Here is a 23,203-nt window from a genome sequence, read left to right as displayed (position 1 = left end):
GTACGAAGGGTCAACTTGGATCACAATCAACCAAACCATACAGCATTTCCAACTCAGGAAAGGCAAAGGAAAAAAAAAAAAAAAAAAAAGGGAAAGATTGAGTAGTCCGAATGAAATGAAAAAACACCTCAGGTAGAAATTCAGAAAATCGCCTTAGTAGCACATTATCACCGTGGGAAACTGAACAGAGCTTCTTACGGGGTGAGACTTATAATTCCTTATAGCGGTAATCACCAAGAATGTTACTCTCAGGAAAAGGAAATTATATGACATAACAACTAATGGTTCAGAGGGGATTTTAGTAAAGACATCTTAAAATGGACTCAGGTTTCAAGAAGGATTTGTTTGCCTTTAGCCTTTAAGCAGGTTTTAAGATGAAGACGGCTTTGGGGAAATGCAAGCACAGATCTCAAGCAGCAGCCTGGCTGGGGGGTGCGTGGGGCCACCTGGTGTTCTCGAAGGCTCTGTGTCACAGGGTCAAGAAATGCTAACCCCTGTGCTGGGCCCCTTCCCACCCTGGGGACGCATGGCCGCCCGGAGGCCCTGGCCTCTGTCCCTCGCCCTGCAGTGCACCGGGCCTGACTTATAACCGGGCTCCACGGTCTTGCAAAATCCAAGCTGCCAGGGTTCGAATTTGCCTGGATCTCTCAAGCATAGTCAGAGGTGAAAACAAAACACGATCCTCATCTTTTAATTAGCAATATCATCTTAAGGTGTCCAATTCAAGGCTTCTTGATGTTTCGAGTGGCCCGTAGCAGAGCGCTGCATGCCAAGGGCCGCCTGACGTCGGCCTTGCCTGTCGGTATTAGAGCTGAGGCGTCTGTGTCCTGGTTATTCTGGAAACCTCTTCTCCTCATGTATCACGAGGCAGTGAAAAACCACACTGCAGCCCAGAGTGACTGACGGGGAGCCCCGGGACCTGAAAAGAGGGTGTTCTGGAGGAAGAATGCTCAGAAATAGTAGGACACACAGACTAAGTCTTCTGGGCCTCTCAGTGTTGAGTGGAACGGCTTTCTTAGTGGCAGGGCCTACTGGCCAGTGGCACGAAGGCGTTTAGTCAAGAGGACATTCAGCACCAATGTCTGCTTGGCATTTAGGGCGAGAAAGACCGTCACTTGGAAAATGCTTGTGCTGACTTCCAACTAGCATTACTGGGAATATTATTAAAATATGCACAACACTGAGAGGATGGCAGGGGTGAAAGATTTTTAACTACTAAGAGGATGATATCTCAAAAACCTAGTGAGTCAAATCATGATATAACCTAGCCTAAAGATAATACTTTTTTCAAAACACAAGGACAAGACCAGTTTATTCCCTGAGAGAAATAATATGACTCAAGATCCTAAAGTTTGCTGTGACTTCTAGGTAGAGTGGTAATCACTGTGAATCTGGCCTTTGCCCTTGGCCTTGGTTTGAGGTGATGGGACTGGGCTGTCCTGAGGCTATTTCTGAACCCCAGAACTACTTGATGTTTTCTGATTTTAGAAATAGCAATCTCCCAGGACCAGCTTAGACCACCAGTGTCTACACAGAAATATTTAAGATTCTTTTTTTTTTTTACCCCCTATGCCACCCCTTCATTAACTTCAGCCTCCATTAACTTCAGCTTCACTTGAGCTGTCTGTTGCACTGAATTCGAGTTTAAAATGATGTTTGCTTGTGTTCCCTTGTTTGCTTGTACAACCACTTGTGGATAACAGGCAACATAATATGGACTCAGAGAGGTCAAATGCGTTCCCAGACCTGTACCAGCCTGATTTATAAAAATGGTCCCAATCCTTCCCTCCCTGCACCTGCCTGCCCTCTCTCTACTGTGACTTTGCAGCTTCTTCCTCCCCCTGGGCTGGCCTCCTGACCTGTCTTGCCAACAGGATGCACAGGAAATGCCAGTGTTCTAATGCCAACCGCTCCCCACCCCTCAGGAAACCCTGCCACTGATCTCAGAAAAAGTCCAGGCTTGCCTGCTGGCAGATGAGTGACTTCATGGCACAGAGTCCAATCAGCATTGTCCCACTGAAGCCCCAGATACAAAGAGCGCTCAGCCAAGGACAGTAGAGTGACCTCACCAAGCCGCAGCTGACCGCAGACATGTGAGTAAGCCCATCCGAGCCCAGCTCTCTCTCACCAGTAGAACTGCTCGGCCCACCTATAGGCTCCTAAGCAGAAATCAATGTTTATTACTGTATGCCACTGATAGGGGTGTTTTTTGGATTATACATCATCATTGTGGCAATGGATACCTGGTACAAGGTCACAAAGAAGAGACTACAGGCTGAATGTCTGGTTTTTGAATCCAGTGCCCTTTGCCCCCATACTATATTTAACCTCAGCTTTGGATTTATTAGATCTTGCCGGTGTGTCTGGTAATATAATCTTCGTGGGCTTATACCTCTGCCAGTTGCTTATAATTCTAAGGCGATTGTTTAGTTTTCCTCAAGAAGCAGAGTGAAAAGGAACTACCCATATGCTTATGGATTTCAAACATGCCTTGCTTGTTTTCTATCCACAACCAGAGTGGCTATGAGCGCCACTGACCCTGCTCTATCATTTGTTGCCCAATATCCCCAACTAGTTTGTGACTGGGCCATTAAAATATGTTATTTACATGTATCTTAATGGGTCTTTGATGCATTATTCAAAGACTTTATACATAATAAATAATATTTTATTTTAAAAATATTTTTATAATATATCTTTGTCTCATGACACTTTCAAAGGAGAAGGAATATAAAATGTGGGTTGTAATTACCCAAGGGTAGTTGTAAACACATTTCATTTTTCTAAGGATTTATCATGAAAAAACAATGTGGGAACAACTGAAGTTTTGGTAAGCTCCAGATGTCCCGAATGTGTAACAGGGGTCTCTACAGAGTGTGCTGAGGTGGGTTAAAATGAGGTGCTGCTACTCCTTAACAAAAGACTTTTTCCAAATACTATTCTAAAATGCTATTTCTTATTTTACTTTAGTAGGATTGTGTTAATTTCTTTTGCTAGCAGCGTGCGATGCAAGGGACGATCATTTATTGGACTTTTAGAAAAGACTGGTATTTAGATAACAGGTGTGAATATTGCTGGTCCAGCATATATCATCACACACAAAAAGTACTAGAAATGATTTTTATATTAGAGAAGGGATATTTAACTGTTTGCTCATTTATTCATTCGAGGATCAGGTAATACCATCTAGATAAACTCCATGGCCCCAGTAGGCTACTGCCGAGTAGCTGCTGTCCATTTTAGCCAGGGTGTACTGTTTCTAGTTTGCTACAGTCCCCACTACTCCCTATTGCCTTTTATCTGGGCTTCTTCACTCATTATGTTTCTTGCTGGCCCTTGACAGCATTTGTAGTCCATGATCCCTTTATTAAGGGGATGCACAGTTAATAGTTGAACTAGGAACAGAAATCAGGCCTTTTAACAGGTACTGAGTCTTCCAACAGGTACCCAGTGCTTGGATCATTAAATCATAATGTGCAAGCAGAAATGTGGAATATAGAGAGCATCAGAAGAGAACTCGAAACACTTTGTAGATCTTATATATAAGAATAATTTTACTACCTGGACATCCATTAGTAAATAAGGTATTAACCAAGAAGGGTGACTGAGCAGGGAACTGCAGAAGAAAGGAAGTGTTGGGAAACTAGAGGTAGGAGAAATAAAGGCAAGAGAGATGGGAAAGCCCATCCGCCAGCAGGCATGTGCCCAGAGAAGTTAACGGTAGTTTCAAACTATATACCAAAGAGAGCATTGGGGAAAAGAGAGGGCTTCATGTCTCTTTATGTGCCACCCTGATCCCACATCTTACAGGCTCGGGCATTTGGCTTTCTCTGCAAAAGCTGAGGAAGGCAGCTCTAAAGGTGGCTGGAGTAGTGTGAATGGCCCTCTAGGTTTTTTTTTTTTTTTTTTCATCCTAATCCTGTACATAATCTCTTTTTCTGCTTCCTTTTATAAGGCTAGTTCTGGACCTTCCATCTGTACATGTTCACATGATGGCTGGTAGGCATCCAACACCACATGGCCACAGAATCTTCTCTTCACCTGAAAAGCTGATAGAAAAGGGGAACTAGCATTCACCAGCTTTTCTTTGGTAAAGCATCACAGCCCCTGTATCCTAACCTGACTCTCTCAAGAGCTATAAATACTTGCAGGCCCCAGACAGCTGTTAGTTCTAATTTCATATCAGTGTCCAGTTTCTTCACTAATGACCACTTACATGTAATTAAATTTGGAATTACAGGATCTTAATGTCGAAAAAATGCATTTCACCCGAAATATTTTCTACCATGAATTGAAGACCAGAATGAGGCTTCTTCTGATACTAGAATAATGATAGAATAGAAACAGTCATCTCTCTTAGATGCCAAATGTGGTCTACTTTTATCTTAAAATCAAATGATTTCCCAGTAATTTGTATTCTAAAATAATCACTTTTTTTTTTTTTCTGAGTGGGAGAGAGTGGGGGGAAGAGCGGAGGGAGAGACAGAATCTTAAGCAGGTTCTCTGCCCAGCATGGAGCCCAATGCAAGCTTGATCTCACGACACTGAGATCATGACCTGAGTCAAAACTAAGAGTCAGAGATCCCTGAGTGGCGCAGCGGTTTAGCGCCTGCCTTTGGCCCAGTGCGCGATCCTGGTAGGCCTGGGATCGAATCCCACGTCGGGCTCCCGGTGTATGGAGCCTGCTTCTCCCTCTGCCTATGTCTCCGCCTCTCTCTCTGTCTCTCTCTGTGACTATCATAAAAAAAAAAAACAAAAAACAAAACTAAGAGTCACATGCTTCACAGACTGAGCCACCCACGTGCCTCAAGAGTTACTACCATTTTGGATCATCTATTTTGTATTAAGGCACTTCATATATATTACCTCTACTCTTCAGATATGCTAAAGTAGGTATGATGACCCTCATTTTGTATATGAGAAAACTAGGACTCAGAGGTTAAATTGCATAGGTCACAAAACTGGTATTTTACTCTTGAACAGTCTGTTTTGAGAGGCCAGGGCACTTTAAGAAGCATAAATTCATGAATGGAAGAAAAGATGAAAAAAAGAAAACAAAACCAAAACAAAATATTGGAAATAATTCCAATGTCTAATAATAAGAGATTGAATATATTTGGTGAACTACAGAATGGTCATTATACAGCTAGTAAAAATACACATGATAGAAGAACAGTTATGAACATGGGTAAATGTTCCCGATATATTAAGTGAAGAAAAATCAGGCTATAAAACAGTAGGTACAGTATAATTCCAATTTTGTAAACAAAAATGTGAAGATATATTATGCATAGAAAAAAATGGTAGGAAATATACCCAGATATTTTTTGGTGGAAGAAATTCAGTTGGGTTTGAATTTTTTCTCTTTTGAGCTCCTCTAAGTTGTCATGTGTGGGCATTTAGCAGGAATTAAAAAGGGAAAAGGAGAGAAAATGGGTGAGTTGATTAGCGCTTGTGTGTTGGAGAAAAGGTGAGTAGGATGAACTGTTTGACAGCTGGAAGAGGATGTGTGTCTGACTCAGATGGTGGCTATGCAGGGAGCATGACTCACACATGAGTCAAGCTGGCCTTTTGGTTTTGGCAGGGGGCTGGGGGCGGGAGATACTCTTGGAGGGCAGCAAGGAACGGTTCCCTACAAGTGAATGTTTCTGGAGATGGACTCTTTTATTCAACTGTTGACAACCCTTCCAGGCCCAGTCTCAATCCCATTCTCCCTCTTGGATCTACAGTAGATTATAGACTATAGTAACAGATATACATTTAAGTGTCTGTGTTTTTAAAGCCAGCCTGTTTATTTACTCCTCTCAGCCCAGACAGAATTTAAACTTCTATTTGTCTGATCTGCTGATGAATTTCAGCTGCTGGAGAAGGAGAATTGCTTGTTGCTTCCAGATGGATGATAATGTCCATGTGTCTGGGGTGAAGATATGGCAGCTGGAGAGTCAGTGCTTGTCCATGTGTTTGAGGGGTATGACTGGATTTGGTGACAATCTCAAGTGCAAATTCTTTTAGTCTCTTGTGCACAGAATCACTGCTTTCACCACTTTTTAGATTCATGTTTAGAAAAATCTGGGTGACCATTTAGGCTTGGTTGTAGAGTAAGTTTTATCCCAAAGACATTCTTTTTCATGACTTAATTTGGGGTCATCTGAATTATATGTGGTCATTCAAAAGAATGCAGATCTACTGAATTTCATTGATTCTATGAAACATAATTGTTCATATTTTACCATCTTTAAAGTCATGTGTCTCACAATCTCGGCCACCCCAGTGGCTGGTGGCATGATGGTTTAACTGACCTGTCACCCTCTTGGCCAACAAACCAGTGAAGGACCACTCATGAAGAGGTGGGATCTGATAGTTCAGGTACTCATGCCTTCTGAAAGAACGAAAAAGCTCCAGCATAAAACCTGCAGAACAACGGCCAATGGCCTGGAAGGTGATGCATAGCATCTCCTGATAGCACAGAGGGTGACACGGTGGGGAAAAGCAAAGACTGACAACTCAGAGGGAAAGTGATTAAATGAAGAGTTGGGATTCTGAGCGTGAAGAGAGTGTAGGGCTATCTTAACCAATGTATTTTGCTTTTCCTCCTTATTTTTATATGTACAAGATCACAGGTGATAAAAGTGCATGTCAAAATAAGTCTTTCAATAACTAAAGATTTATTTCAACAACTAAAATAAAAATTCTAAGTGTCAAGGAGGCATGTGTCACCTTTCAAATTGGCAGTGGTTTTTCAAAACATCTTCCACGGGTTTTAAATGCAGATGATAATAAGGAGGAGAACAATGTGAGGGGCACAGAAATTTTACAAGATTGAACAAAAGGACTGTGTTAAACCTCCAGATGACACAGCTCACTTGCAGTCAGTAGGAGTGTTTTCTGGTAGCAGCAAATGCTTTTGTAAACTCTCAAAGGAGCCCGGTCTTCATTTGAGTTGCATGAGTCCAGACACATGTGGGGGAACACTGTCCAAAGGGAGTGCAAACTGCAGTAATAAAGTCATGATAACTTGTCAGAGATGATGCGCCAATGAAAAATCATTCCTAGAAGTTCTTTTAATTAAACATTTAGCTGTCCACTGGAGCCATTTTTAAATATAAAATGCAGCCCTGTGGCCTTTTCTCCCTGCCTCCCACCCTTCTGCAATAGCTCTGACAATTGAATTCTCATTGGTGATAATAAAAAAATTCATAAGACAGGGTACAGCTGGTTATGCCTCTAGCAAGATGTCAAATTTCACTTGTGCAAAATTAATTGCACCTAATTAAACTGGGGTCATTGGCATTATTGTAAAGTGAGGCTATTTATTAGACAAAGAAAATTTCACAAATACCATTTTGCTTTTCTTTTAGGTTTGTGAAAGAGAAGAACTGCTTACATAATTAAATTTGTTTTGCCATTTTTAATCTTATTACTCCAAAAGATCCACTTCAAATCCTGCTTTACACCTAAAATTGTGTGATATTTTAGAATAGCAGAGGTAATCCTTGGAGGAAGACATAAAAAAATGATAGGTTTTCTGTAGATTACCTAATCATTTTCCAAACAGTATAGAAAATAATTTGTAAACTACCACTTATAAGGACATGCATCTTGGAATCACTTACATGAAGCGTTTCCTAAGCAAATTATTGGTACACGTGTATGAGATTAATATGAAGTTTAAAAGATATGTTGCATGTTATAAATAGGCTGCTACAGTATGCACCTATTACTTCAAGAAAGACGCCACTGAAAGCAAATTTCATTGTATTGAAATGGGACCACCTCTTTTCTGACCCATGCTGGGTGTATAGGACTACGCTGCTTCCTTCTCCAGGAAATGATGCAAAAATTATTACTGTTAGAGACAAAAGGATGATTTTTTTTTCCTGGAAAAATGATACTTGTTCAACTTGGGATTCTGTGTCAGATTATATATACAGATTCTCAGTTCCCCAGAGGCAAAGCTCCTGTGGATCCAATTTCTTTAAAGCCTCTCTAGATCACTGCTATCTGTCCAGTTGATACAACTCCCTGGGCCAGGTGCCTCCCCAGCCAGCATCCTCAGCCCAAACACAAAAGAAGGTGGCAGGTATCTATTGTTAGGTCTCATCTCAGCCATTCACCAAGAAACCTACAAGAATAAGAAAGGAATGAGTTCTGACTTGGGGAGGTTGGAATGGTTCAGATGAGTAAACAGTAATCATTATTCAAACCAGCTGCTCAAAAGCTCTCTGGGGAATTTCTCTTTTTCGTAATATTTGCAATGCTTAGAGAGAAGGGTATAGCCTATTCTAGGTTACAGCTTCCCACTGTATACTTTATGAAAAAGACTGTATATATATTTATGTATGTAAATAAAAATCTATCTTAGGGTAAAGCAAGAAGAGAGGGAGGAGTCAGGTTTATTTTGTGGTTAGTCTGAGGAAAGGAGAATGGAGAAGCCCGCATTGTTTTCTCCACAATGGCAGATCACGTTGTAATGTCTGAGAAATGAAAGGTTTCTCGGTGTCTATTACTAATGACCGTGCTCGGTCTCATGGTCTCATGGCAGCAAAGCCAGTTTCCATTCCTTTAATAACGCTGAGCTGAATAAACTCCAAATCCGAAATATAAGGGTGATTGAAGATTACTTTGGTCAATGAAAAAATATTTTATAGGAAAGTTATTATACTAGTAATAAGAGAAAAGGAATTTTTCTTCAAGAACATGACTACACTGAATATTTCTTAGAAACCTATTTCAAAAGTAGAGTAGGTAATTCACTTTTTTCATTTCCTATTAAGCTTTTTTAAAGCTTTTGCTGAAACATTTCTAAATGGGGGAAAAATAACAAAGGTCATACAGTCTCAGTTAAAAAAGGTGATTATGTGTGGATTAGCACATTTTGAAGAAAAAATGGTGCTTCCTATATTTGCTGCATTTTAGTATAAGTCAAATTTAATTAGCTGAGTTATGAAGCAGTATCAAAAATTCTTTTGCTGCAGTATTAGGCGTGAAATGTCTTTATGGGATTATTGTAAGCCTCGTTTACATTTATCAGCTTGTCATTCTTTTAAAAAGTGCTTTGGAAGACAGCACCAATTAAAAAATTCAGTGGGGCTGAAACCCAAAGAGCAATGTGGAGCAATTACACAGGAGGAGCTCATGCATATCTTCCAGAAGACCCTCATGTTACTTCAAAATTTCTCACACAATGTGTATGAAGTTGATTTTTACAGGTAAATACCTGTTCTTTAAAATACATAAGTAGAACTCCGTGATTTTGCCAAAGGTTCCACTTAACTTGGGGAGGTCTTGTCTTAAAAGTAAGCTCAGCACTTCAGAATCCATTGGTTGGCCAATTATTTTAAGTCCTCAACCTCATTTAAGATTGAGCACTTAGCTCTTCGCAGTCATACAGTCAAAAAGGATTTACCTGGTTCTGATTATTTAATAAGTCAGCATGTGGACTCAGGTGCATTTGGGAGCACCATATTAAAGGACTTCCAAGTTCTAACATCCTTCAAGTCGTTTTGTAAGTAAAAGGTGAGGTATTTCTAGCTCAATGAAGAATTTCAAGGATTGTAATACATCAGAAAAAAAATTAATTCTAATAGGAATGGCCAATGTGTGTTATGCAATTGCAACTGAACGTTTCCTGAGGCTTTTCTCTTCCATTACTATTGACAAGGGGAAATGAGTCTTTGCAGACTTTAAATTTACAGGGATAAAGTGATATTTCTTACAAACATTAAGGCTCATCATTAGCCATCATCCTAAAGGGTATCCAAAAAGTCATCGTGTTCTCACAGAGGATGATCTCATCCCAGAATGTGGAGATGAAAACATCTGAAAAAACAGGATATAAATAATCTTCCTTATGGCGAGTCACCAAGCATAGCTTGTTATGAACTACTGTGAAATACATATGTGTTTAGATAGCTGTGTCACCACTGGGGGTAGATGACTCGGTGATTTTCAAATTTTGTTCAGCCTGAAGAGTTTCAGGTGCGCTCTGGGGGCATGTAGGGAGTGATGCAAAGAGGTGCTAATATGGGGACCTGGGAAGGTGCACTGCAGGGAAATGACAGGGAGGCATCTTCTGGACAGGGGTACCCCAGACCCTCTTCAGCCTTCCTGAAGCACAGGAAGACAGCTTGGTTTTACACATAGGGTTTCTGCAGAGGATTTTATTTGAGAAGATACTTCTGCTATTAGAAATAATGAAAACCACCCCCTGGGAAGCCATCTGGCCCAAACCTTCATGAAACTTCTAGTTCAACATGGCATTTGGAACACAGGTATCTGTTGACATTCTCTTCTAAAATCCTGTGAAATAATATTAGAGGAAGAAAAAAAAAGTATAACTCTCCATGGACAAAGAAAAAGGTATAATTTCTCCAAGGACAAAGAAAGTGGAATCAGAGACAACAGCACACAAGAGAGCGTGAAAAAATGTTGGAAGATAAAATGCAGATGGGTGAGGGGTGTTTGACCTAACATTTCAATTTACTGGGTGCTTGCAGGGTGGCTGGTTGGGGAAGAGCAGGCATTTGCACTATTGAGTCTAGGCATGCTCAGCTACACGGGAAGGCTGGGGAGTGGGCTAGCACTGCACACAGAGGAAGCTTGATTGAACAACTGAAAGGACTATGCAGACCCTCTATTTGCCTCGTCCACCTGTTGGCGTGGCATAATGAGGACATTTACTATCTTGAGAGGTTGAACCAGAGGAGCTCTGAAATGGGGCACTCTCAGACATAGCTGAAGTATCAAATGAAAGGCCTTTATTAACATCAAAGGAATTAAATAACATTCTCCATGCTGAACCTTCAACCATTCTCCTGCCAGAGACTTAAAATACTGCCAGCCAGGCTTAAAACTCCTCAGGATGCGGTTGGAAAGTTCTCTGTGGCAACTTATAGCCTAAAAGAAAAGAGCTTTATGTATTTTTATTTGGAGGCACCCTAATGAAATAGTTGCATTTTTATTTGCCCATTCTAAGGGGAAGTTCACCATTCCTTAATTCAACAAATGTCTAGTGACTATGTATTGGGCACTATTTTTGTTTTTTTGTAAAGATTTAATTTGAGAGAGAGTGCGTGTGAACAGGGGGAGGGGCAGAGGGAGAGGGAGAGAGAATCCTCAAGCAGACTCCCCGCCAAGTGTGGAGTCTGATGTGGGCTTCAATCCAGGACACAGAGATCATGACCTGAGCTAAAATCAAGAGTTGGTGGTTTAACTGACTGAGCCACCCGGGCACCCCTGTATCAGGCACTATTTAGTCAATAGTTCTGGTGGTGAATAAAACAGACAAAGACCTCCTCTCTTGGAGTCCATATTTTAGTGTTAGACAAAGAATGGATTAAAAAAAGAAAAAATATAATACAATATCAGGTAGTGATAAAATCCACAAAGAAAAACCAATCAGGGTAAGAGGAGAGAAAATGAGAGGTTTGTGTGGTGTCTACTTTTTAACTGAGTGGTCAGGAAAGGTCACCCTGGGGCAACAATATATGTCACCAAACCCCAACCACAGGGTTCACCTATAGCATTTAGTATTTTACACTTATCGTTGATGGGCAGAAATGAAAAGAAACAAAAATAAATCAGAAAAAAAATCATGGACGGTGTAGAAATCAGAAGAAAACATTTTAAACAGTTTACCTATAATTAATATAATTAATACCTGTCATAAAATGGGAAAGTGTCATTTCAAAAATTTTTGAAGACTTAAACAAAGGACAAATTCTTAGAAAAATACAACCCACCAAAACTGACCCAAGAAGAAGTAAGAAGCATGTATAATCTTAAAACCATCTAAAAACTAGAAGCAATTAAAGCCAACACACAAAGTAAATACCAGGTGCAGATGGTTATACAGGTGAGAAATAGCATATTCCTATATTATGCAGGCTTTACTTAGACATTATGGAAGAAGGAATAACAGCCACCTTATTTTTAAGCCAGCATTGCCCTGATACAAAAACAAGAAAAAAAAAAATTCTCTAAGAATACAGCAGACCCATGTCATTCATGAATATAAATATAATACTAAATAAAATATTATAAATAAAATTTAATAGTGTCTGATAATCCAACCAATTTTGCTTTATACTAAGTATGCAAGGATTATTTAATATTTTAAAACTCTTTACATATAATTTATTAATAGATTAACAGGGGTAATCATATAATGATCTTCACAGATGTAGAAAAAGCATGTGGTAGTTACAGATCTATTCATAATAAAAAATTCTTTATAAATTATGAATATAAGGGAATATGATTAACTCATAAAGAGAAACGTTAAAGAAAACCTAAAATTAACATCATCCTAGATGAGGAAACATCAGAAGTATTCATTGAATATGATAAATGAGCTATAGATTCCAACTACCATCATTTTTAAACCTCAATATATTAGGGCCCTAGCCATGCAATAAAAGAAAAAAACAGAGGCACAAGGATTGGAAAGCAATAAATGAAGCTGCTATTTTTCAGATCATAGTACTTAAGAATCCCAAAGATTCTACAAACAACTTTATTAGAAGTAACAAGGGGGCAGACAACTAGTAGGAACAATTATATTATAGTATAAAAACTAAACTCCATTTCTGCTCACCAGCAGCAAAACAATGAGAATGCATTATCAAAGAGAACTTAAAATAATACCAGTTCGCCAAGTATCTAGAAACAACAAAAGATGTACAATATCTCTAAATGAGAAATTATGAAACCTATTAAGAAATATTCAGTAAGATCTAAATAAAGGGGAGAAAGGCCATGTTCATGGGTAGGGAGATACAATACTGTGAAAATGCATTCTCCCTTAAATTGATTTATAGATTCAGTGCAAAATCCCAAGAGAGTATTTTGCTGAGCTTGATTAGATGATTTAAAATTTATATGGAAGAATACAAAAGCAGTAACAGGAAGCATACTTCTGAAGCAAAAGAGGAGGGGGGCTTGCTTGTTCAGATGTTAGGACTTATTTTGAGGCTACAGTGATTAAAACTGTATGGTATTGGTGAAGGGATAGAAACACTAACCGACGAAACAGAATGCATTCCCATTAATGTATAGTATGTACAGAACTGGTCAGATCAATGAGTAAAAGAGGGATTGTCTAATAAACAGGATGAAAAAAATGGTCATGTAAATAGAAAAAGATGAAATTAGACATCTCCTCCATAACCATATCAAGAAACCAACTCCCAGTTGATTACCGGCTTTAAAAAAAATCACTTTCAACTCTTGGTAGGAAATCTAGGTTAATGTCTTTTGGACCTTGGGGTAGAAGATTTTTTTATGCAAGACACAGAAAGCATGGCCTATGAAAGTTTGATAAAAAGAAACCTGGTCAAAAAAGACACAGTGAGGAAGTGAGAAGACAGGCTACAACCTGGGAAAAGATATTTGCAATACATACAACATATGAAGGATGAGTACCATAATGAAAGAATGTTGATAAATCAATTTTCAAAAGCAGAAAGAATCTGATAGAAACTTGGACCTAAGACCCAAACAGACATTTCACAGAAAGGGAAACAATGATAGCTAATAAACACAATGAAATACCATTTAATGCCCATTTGATTAACAAAAATGAAAGACTGGCAATATAACACTTATTTATATATATTTATAAGACATTTATATATTTATATATTATAATCCTATTTCCATAGGATTTCTGCAATATTGCTAGTAGCAGTGTAACTTGTTGCAGCCGCTTTGGAGAACACTTTTGGCATTATCTTCTAAACGTGAACATTCATGTATTTTCCTAGTAATTCTGTTCCCAGGTGTACACCAAAGAGAAACTCTTGCACGTGGATAGCAGAAGACATGGGCAAGGGTGTTCATAAGCAGCACTATTTACAAGAGCAAGACCTGTGAAACAACTCAATGCCTATATTCAGAAGAGTAGCTAAGTAAACGGTGATATACTCACACAGTGGAATATAATATAGCAGTCAAAACCACGGATTGGCAAAGGGAAAAATGAGGCAATTTTCATTTCAAGACAAACAATACTGTTTCTCAAGTAATCACAGTTTATGACATGGTTCAGTGTAATCAACGATCTTCATAATGTAAAGAATGAACCGTTATTGGACCCCAAATTATAAAATAATTATAAATGGAGAATGAGGGAGTTATAATGATATGTCTATGGGAGAGCTGTAAAAGATATGAATTGCAATCTTCTATAATTGGTAGTAGATAGTTATTTATTTACTTTTTAAATATTTTATTTACTTCGCTGAGAGAGAGAGTGAGTGCACACAGCAGGGGGTAGGAATAGAGAGAGAGGGAGAAGCAGACTCCCCACTGAGCGGGGAGCCCAACATGGGGCTCTATCCCAGGACCATGGGATCATGACCTGAACCCAAGGCAGACGCTTAACTGACTGAGCCACCCAGGCAACCCCAATATATGGTTATTTAAAGCAAAGACTTACTTAGAGATATACAGGTAAATTACCAGAAGAAACAGCCAAGGAGTTAAAAGTTACGGTTTCTGGTGAGTGGGACACGATAGAGAGAGATGGGACAGGGGACTGTAATTTTAATTTTGTGTTGTTATTATACATCTTGTAGTTATTATTATTTTCAGAGCCATATATGCATGTGAGTGTGTAACATTTTTTAAAAAAGATTTTATTTATTTATTCATGAAAGACAGAGAGAGAGAGAGAGAGAGAGAGAGAGAGAGAGAGAAAGATTGGCAGAGACACAGGCAGAGGGAGAAGCAGGCTCCATGCAGGGAGCCTGATGTGGGATTCCATCCTGGGACTCCAGGATCATGCCCTGGGCGGAAGGCAGGCGCTAAACCACTGAGCCACCCAGGGATTCCCAGCAACTTTGATTTTAAAAACAAAACCCCCCATTTGGGCCAGATGAATGTGACTTTGCTAGGCAGAGAGATGGGGTATCTAGAAGAAAACTTTTTGATGCTTTAGGGGAATATTAAAGAAAAGCAATAGAGATCTATATGGTCACATCTCCTCATTTTACAAAAACAAGGAAACTGAGGCATTGGCAAAACAAAATTGTTAAGAGTCTCAAAATTAGAAAATGACTAGGACTAATCCTCAGTCTCCAGGCCACCAGAGCTCCTCCTGCCACATCCTACGGGAGTTGGGGGGAGGGGGAGGAACAGGTGTTTTCCAGCTCTGGAATGACACGTGAGAAAAGTGAGGGAATCCTAGGAGACCAGGCTGGCACCTGGCGGAGGAGGAGAGGCTGAGACTTTTTATCTCCTGTCTCCACTCATGAACCCACAGTGGTAACTCCTATATGTGCATAGGAGTATGTGCGTGTTTTCTGATTTTTGCTGATTTAGGTGAGTCTCTAAGAATGAGACTGAGGACAAGGCTTATTGAAAGACAGAATAGATTTAAATAGACATTAAAGTGTCTAATTCTGGGCAATACAGGGAGGAGAGAGTGGAAATCCGTTGGTTGAATAAATGCATGAATGCTATCATGTGCTCCCACACCTGGCTTAACATGGTAAACACAGCCAGTATTTATACAGGGAGTGCTTCATATGCATAATTAAAGTTTGGGAAGCTCTGGTCTATAGCCCCATTTTCTAGGTAAAATTATAATTTTAATATATTTCAACTGGAATTAAAAGCTATGCAAATGACCAATGGTATCCTGAAATAAATTACAATAAATGAGCAATGATATCCTGAAATAAATTAAGATAAAGGAAAAATGCCTGGAGGACAGGTTAAGTACTGTAATAAACATCGAATGATCAAAGTGGGAATTGTATTTCTCAGTTACCAGTGTTCACTGCAATCAAATGAAAGGGGGGGGGATGCTGGATGCTTTGGGACTGCTTAATGGGAATTCTGGTGGTCTGCCACACTTCTCTAAGCATTAGCCGGCTTGATTAAGAGTGTGGCTTGATTCCCCCATCACAGTCCAAAATCAGAGTTGTGTTTAGGGAAAAAAAAAAAGAAATATAGAAATATGGCCTCAAGTGGTTGGGCAAAAACTAAAAAGCAAAAAACAAACCCAATAGGTGGGGGGGGGGGGCTGTCTAGAATTCAAATAAAGCTGGTAGTATTATGGGGAAAAATACTCAAGGGCTTAAAAGATATCTTTTATTAAATATATAGTTGGATGACAAAATCCATTAGGTACATATCAGAAAATCAACTCAAAAGAACACTCACCGAGAGGAAAGGCTTGGCTTCCCACTCTTGCTACAGCTGGTATAAATTCCTGGGCCATCATCAAAGAAGCTTCCGAGTGCCAACTTCTGTCGGATAGATTCTCTCTCATTTTTCTGTGCCTAAAATTTCAGGAAAATAAAAAATGCTGATAAGCGGGCAGATACATCACAACCATAGCCGGTCTAACTGCTAAGATTCTTAGAACTGCAACCTTAGATGAAACACGAATAGGCCACAGCACAAGAGCATGAGAATTATGAGGAGCTGAAATTTATCCAATCTTTCCTGGTTTCACCTCCGCAAGCAATTCCAGTTCTTCAGAGTCTTTCATGATCACGGGTCTAGGAAATCACCATGGGGGTACTAAATGATCGTCACTGGGAGAGAACTAGATTACTGGGTGCTGGAATCTTTCTTCTTACCTACTAGATATGAAAGAATAAAGTGGAGGGCAAGCACTTTGCCCAAAATCAAATCACTTTTATCCCAAATGTGGCCTTTCCCTAGATCTTGTTTTCTCTCTTCCTTATACTGTCCCTGCAGCCCACTTTGTCTATTGCAAGAATATTAACTCATTCAACCAATATGCACCAAGCCTCTGGGAGATGGCAGGTGCCACATTATGACGCCAAACCCAGCCCGGGCTGGACAATTGGTAACCCCTGCCTGCACCTAGCTCGCAGTCTTGACGGGAACTACTGCTTCTGTTCAAGAGTTCTGATCTCACCAGGTTCAGAAGATGAGAAACCCTTACACAGGGCCTAGAGTAGCTGGAAAATTCTAATTGGGCCCATCTGTTTCATATTTTGAAGGGAAGTCAGGTCGGTGTGCGTAGCAAAAGGATGTGGGAAGCTATACTACTGTGATAATTTGGATATGTTTACAACACTTGGCTTCCCATAAAAGTCCCATAAAAACTCACCATGCTGAACTTTCAAACCCTTTAAACAACAGGGGAGAAGATTAGAAATGATTTCCTTAGTTAAAAATAAAACAACTACAAAAACAAACATAATGAGTTAGAAATCCTGGGGTTAAAATGAGAGCCTGGTTTTCTGTTCTATGGGATGATGAAGGATGGGAGAAGCACCACTGGATGTTCTGAGCGGGGGGGCTGACATCGATGATGATGATGATGAGCAAATTATATTACCAAATGAGGCTCACATGATTGAATGTGGCTCTGGAAGGCAAGATGGCCCGTGATTTCCCCCATAGGAGCCACATCTGTTGCCACCAGTACCCAGAAGCTGCATGTGAAAGCTCTGAGCCATCATCCGAGCATCACTGTCAGTGACAAAACGCACAATCTGTGGGATGGGTGGGCTCAAAACCAGCCTCATTTTACCCCCAAGTGAAGGCAGTGTATTGTAAGTTCAGGCTGCTCTAACATGGAGGTTATTAGCTACATGTGACTATTGGCATTTAGATTAAAAATTAATTAATTAAAAGTTCAACTCCTCAGTCACACCAGCTGCATTTCAAGAGCTCCACAGCCACAGGTAGCTAGTGGGTACCATATTAACCAGAGCAGAGTAAAATACGTGACAGTAGTGCTGCTAAGATCATGGTTCTCAGTTGCCCGGCTTCAACTGGTTGCATCAGAATCTCCTGCAGTCTTTAAAACACACATCCCCAGAGCTTTTCGATCTTTCGGCTGAGATCAAGTCTAAAATACACAGCCCAGGCTCCAGCGTCAAATAATTAGTTTTAATAGATTTTTGAACTTACAGTTCAAGGACAGCTCATCTCCAGTCTCCTTTTCCCTTGCATTTTTTAATCTTTGGAAACCACAGCATTCTTTCGACTCTCACACTTAACTGATTCTATCTGTATCTGTTTATTTGGATAGCTCTCCATATTGGCATGTACCAATGGAACCGTGTCATACTGAAGAGCTCCAGTGCATGTGTGTGTGTGTGTGCAATACAGCCACAAAGTAAAAGATTGCTTTTATATAGTTACAGATGCCATGCTGATATATTGTCTGCTGGGTCAGCATAGTACTAAGCCTCAAAAACCCGTAAGGTTGTAAAGGGAAACAACAAGGCCTTTAATTTTACTAACCACTTGCAACGGTGCTGCTGGAAACCTTAATAAAAGTGACCCACCAAAAACAAACAAACAAACAAACAAACAAACAAAAAAACAAAAGTGACCCACTCTCCCAAATATGCAGGGCTGGTACTTGTGATGGCTCTGCCGAAACAGGACCATTTGGTATCATTTGACATCTATAAGTTCATTTCAAAATCCCAATATCTCCTATGCAGAATTAGTGTAGGTAGTGAACCTGTTTTTTAATTCATATAAAATACAAAAGAGATTCTCACCCAACAATCTCTCTAGTCAGAAAACTGTTGAGTGAAATTGAATATCCAAAAATAAAATCAGCAGATAACATGAGTGTTAATGAGTAATGTTCAACAATATGTCCAACATTAGCCTGGAAGAGGTTTTATTTGAAGAAAATACCTATTCCAGGTATAAATGTGTGAACGTGCCCTTGATTCTAAGTCTATCTTTCCTGATTTACTTGGTGCACTAGAGCTAGAGATATTGGAGAAAGCCTTAAAGATATTTCTGTTGACATTAATTACAATTCTCTATACTTGGATATTTCATGACCAGCTTGAAGAGGACTGTTTTATAATACACCATCTCTCACACTTCTCCCCTTCTCTCTCTCTGTATCCAAATGAATAAATCTAGAAAAGCGTAAATAACATAAACACCCATAATCCCACTGCTTAGACACAGATCACTGTTAACATTTTGGGTTGTGGAGAATACTTCTTTTTAGTTTTTTATCTTATGTATGTATTTCTTCCTTTTTATAAAACGGGGATCATACTTTTTATTTTCCTTGAAAATTTCTCTCATTTAATATTTTTTGAAACACGATTTTTAACGGTTGTACATCATTCTATCCTATGGAGTACCTTCTATTGTTAGTCATCTGGGGTGTATCCAATGAAAAATAACACAGAAGTTAGCATTTTTACATAAATCCCTGCCCACGTGTCTGATTATTTCCTCAGGATAAGTTCCTGGAAGTGGAATTACCAGATCAACTGGGTGTGAACATTTGTTGAGGCTCTTGGCACATTTCGTCACATTGCAAAGAAAAGCTGTTCCAATTTACATATGCCCACCAGCAACATAAAAGAGTGTGGCTTTCACTATATCCTGGCTAACACTATTTTCACTTAAAAAATTGGTATTGTTTTTGATAGGCAAAAAGTGGTATTCTTTTTACGTTAATGTCTTTGATTATCAGTGATCTTAAGTTTTTTAGTTACTGTACTTGCTTTTCTCTGAATTACTTCTTTTACTTTTCAATAAAGATTGGAAGTTTTGAAATTTTTATATTAAGCAGATTCATCCTTTTGAGTTTGAATCTAAGTGTTAACATCCTTAAGTCAGTAGCTTGCTTTCTTTGAAGTGTTGTTGACAAGCTCTGTGCTTGGAAAGCCCTTCCTCGGTCAGAGGTAAAAGATCTCACTGGATGTTGGGAGGAAAACGAGGAAATTTATGGAAATTGCTGAGCAGCAGTGGTGGTGGTAATGTAAATGTGTGATGAATGGTAGCTATTATGGTTAATCCTCCAACAATTCCTGCTTTGAAGATGAGGGACTGGAGGGTAAAGGAAGGTTATCCTTCTGTTAGACAGAAGACTTAGGATTCAAGTCCATCCTCCTGGTGCCAGATCTTTCTGTCCTTCCACACTGATGAGTGAGGTGTCCGGGCAAGTAACGGTGGGCGCCATGTTGGAGATATGATGTGAGACTTATGAATTATGGATCTACTTCTTTCCAGAGATGGGTGTGATGTGTTTTCAGAAAAGGAGAAAATATACACACCAAGGCCCAATCATGACTGCAAATATTAACAAAACAAGAATCTTCTCTCCTTGACATCACCGCTTAGTCTTCCTTTTGGAACAGATGCCATTCCTAACATTTCAAGTAACCAGATTCAACTGATTAGTAAAACAGTTTTTCTCTTAAAATTCAACAACTGGAATTATTTTCCCTTCAGTTGCCCACATGTGTAGTGTGTGTGTGTGTGTGTGTGTGTGTGTGTGTATGTGGGTGTGGTTTCAAAGTTCTTTTGTTTTCTAGAGAATTAACTTGTAGGGCAACGATGTCCTCCAACCTCCAAAGCCCAAATGTGTCCCAGGGTGAGGAACAGGTAAGTGTAGAAGGAAAAGGGAGAGGCAGACTTCAAACTACACTGTAGGCTGGCCTTATGGCACGTGGAGCTACGTCCATTCCTAAAATGGCTCCAGGAACTACCCTGGTAAAACATGGTAAAACCACTCGCAAAAAACAAACAGGCAACTGAAGAACAGTGGCTCATCACTGTGAGACAAGCAGCCTATTCAAGACCAAGAGGAGAGTAAAAATGTGCTTAGAAAGTCACCATTGTCTAGCCACAGGCAGTTAAGTTAGTTTTTGTCCTCGCCTGTCCCTGAATTCCCTACTGCCACCCCCTGTGCCCAGGCAGACAAGACTCACTATGGCTTCTGAGGTTACCATGTGAGCCACGATCTCAGAACACAGACCACTGAGCACTGTCAGACCCTAAGCACCGATGCTCAGCCCTTCCCACCTTGCCCCCTGTTCTGCTGCAATTCCCCAGGCTTGATAAGAACAAAGAGGGGTGTTTGGTAAAAGAAATAAAAAGCATACTGTTCTGCTTGAGTAGATACTGTCCCTTTCCAAATCTGGTATGTCCCCATGTTCTTTCCACGGGTTCTTCAGGATGGGGTCATATTGTCCCCTATACACAATACCATTCCTAGGCCCCTCCTCTGGCCCTGCCTTCTACTTCTCTGGCCCAGTTCACCTTGCCAGAAGCATCATGGTGTCTCGGGTCTCTGAAGCAGGGGCCACCCAGTCTTTCACACGCTAATCTGCACATACATTTGTAAATGGGAGATTGGGAGTATCTTGCGCATTTCTAAAAACACTGTATTTTTGTGGGGGTAGCTGTGGGGCCACTGGGCCTCTCAGGAGCACACTTTGGGAAATAACACCCTAAACTTAAACTCAGCTGGTACTCAGGACACTGCAAACAGATGTTTCCTTCTGACTCCTGCAGAGATGATGAAACCCATGTAGCCGGAAAGGGCCTGTCTGATGAAAAGGAAGGAGTTCCTTAAACTTCCCAAAGGAGGAAGACGTGTAAAGAAGTTTGGTCCAGAAAAATCATAGGACCTGGCTGATGTGAATGGCATACCGGTCTATGGGAATAAAGGCAGATGTGAGCTTGCGGACAGAAATAACCTGGCCTGAATGGGATTCAGCTGTGGGATGAGGAGAACGAAAACTGTTTCCCCCAAATTTCCCGTCATCCATCTTTTCCCTGGATTGACCTTCCCCTCCTCCCCAGTTCCACTTGCTTCAGGGAACAGAACCCTTTATTATTGGATGTGCTTTTACAATGCTAACCTTCTCAGTACTCAGTTCGCTTCTGATCCTGGAAGATACCTCTCCTGGCATCCTCCTTTCTGCGCTGCTCAACTGCTGCTGGTCAGTGCTTTGCACACTTGAGGGTGCATGTGAATCACCACTGAGGAAAAACCTCCTAAGAACTGGGGCCACATTATTCCATAAGCTGATCCCCCATGGCCCATAAAGAAACTCAGGATGCCAGGAGGTTGCTGGAACACCAGTATGCCAAGTGGAGAATTGCAGAGGCCGGGCATGCGTACCAAGTGGCCCTCTCTCTGTCACAAATTTCTTTACACTGGTAGTTCTCAAACTTGATTATGCATGAACATCATCTGAAGGGCTTGTAAAGACACAGACTATTTTTCCTCATTCAGAAGGTCTGGGGTGCAGCTGAGAAAATGCATTTTTTTCACAAGTTCCCAGATGCTGCTGATGCTGTTGGTTCAGATACTTTGAGAAGCCCGGCTTTAAGCAGTTGAACAGATCAAGTAGCTAGATGGAACACAGAGTCGGCTCTTCCCTAACTGAGCACACAGCTGTTCCATGTGGATGGCCACACTCTGGATCCAGGTGGATTTCATCTGTAGCCGCCCGGCCTTGCCAGGATGCCTGTTTTGAAGCAATTAATGAAGCCCTCGCTTCAGTGCAATCTATTGCCTAGTGATATCAGCCTCATCCCCATTAGCAGCATCCATCAGGGAATGCATCTGGGATTCTGGAGCTCCCTGTGGAAAAGCACTCTTCCTTTAGGAAAACAGAAGTCACTCTTATTTCTCTCCTCAGCTCGTAAGGAAGAGAGCTTTACTCTAACATTTACAGGCAGCATTCCATTGTGGAGGAGTCTGAGGCTTTTAAACATTGGGAACCAGAAGTATAGAACTTATTTGTTCATTAGGCAAATTGCATTTTCTTAAAAACAAACAAAAAAGAAAACACAAGTATGCTGATATCAGTTATTTTTCTATTGAAACAACCATGGGTTTGCCACAAGATCAAAATATGAAATCATTCTATAAGAAAATAATTGTGCACTTTTGGATGTCAAATGCTTAAAAGTACTGTGCAGGTTTTTTTTTTTTTTTTCAAATGTTTGCATCTGATTTTACCCCTGGGAAGACCTTTTCAATTCTTAGTGGAAACAGAAGTTAAATAACCTACTACCTTTCCATTGTATTACTAAATGGATACTCTCTGGACGTTTTCTTTTCCTTTTGTATTTCTGATATTTTCCATGTCAGACACTTAAACTAATCAGTCCAGAAAGATTTCCTGAAAAGCTGTTGAAATCTCTCATCTTTGCATCCTTGCACCGATCTGTCTAATCTCTCATCTTTGCATCCTTGCAGCTCTGGACTAGATGTCAGGCTGAGCTGTTGGGCAGTGTTGAGGCCAGGGTTGGGCTTGCTCAGCATCAGTACTCATGAGAGAGCTGGCTTTGGAGACCTAAAGTCCAGGATGGGCACCTGAGGGGAAGATACTGTAGGGCCCAGGGTCTTCTGATACCTAGTTCAGAGACCTGCTTGACATTAAAAGTGTGGGGATGCTAGTCCAGAGGGTATAGATTTTTGTTTAAAATT

The 23,203-nt window shown here is 40.2% G+C and overlaps 1 protein-coding gene and 1 long non-coding RNA gene across 14 annotated transcripts in view; one reads left to right on the top strand and one right to left on the bottom strand.

The window, feature by feature from the left end:
- The window catches only part of SCHIP1 (schwannomin interacting protein 1), a 711,518-nt gene that overhangs the window by 11,987 nt on the left and 676,328 nt on the right, over nt 1–23,203 (bottom strand). For all 12 annotated transcript variants that reach the window (XM_025425391.3, XM_035710256.2, XM_049105868.1 and 9 more), the window contains one exon: nt 16,168–16,286. In XM_025425391.3, the coding sequence (XP_025281176.3) occupies nt 16,168–16,286 (119 nt within the window). The remainder of the gene's footprint in view (nt 1–16,167; nt 16,287–23,203) is intronic.
- LOC112645857 (uncharacterized) lies at nt 1,847–12,421 on the top strand. Of its 2 annotated transcripts, XR_003127295.3 has the most exons (3): nt 1,869–2,093; nt 3,956–4,090; nt 7,359–12,421. It is a non-coding gene; the product is annotated as an uncharacterized LOC112645857 (long non-coding RNA). The 2 variants fall into 2 exon arrangements; XR_003127294.3 differs by lacking the exon at nt 7,359–12,421 and having other exon boundaries at nt 1,847–2,093; nt 3,956–4,180.

The sequence above is a fragment of the Canis lupus genome, chromosome 34 (assembly GCF_003254725.2).
Source record: "Canis lupus dingo isolate Sandy chromosome 34, ASM325472v2, whole genome shotgun sequence".
Classification (NCBI taxonomy): Eukaryota; Metazoa; Chordata; class Mammalia; order Carnivora; family Canidae; genus Canis; species Canis lupus.
This window is presented reverse-complemented; position numbering and strand designations above follow the sequence as displayed.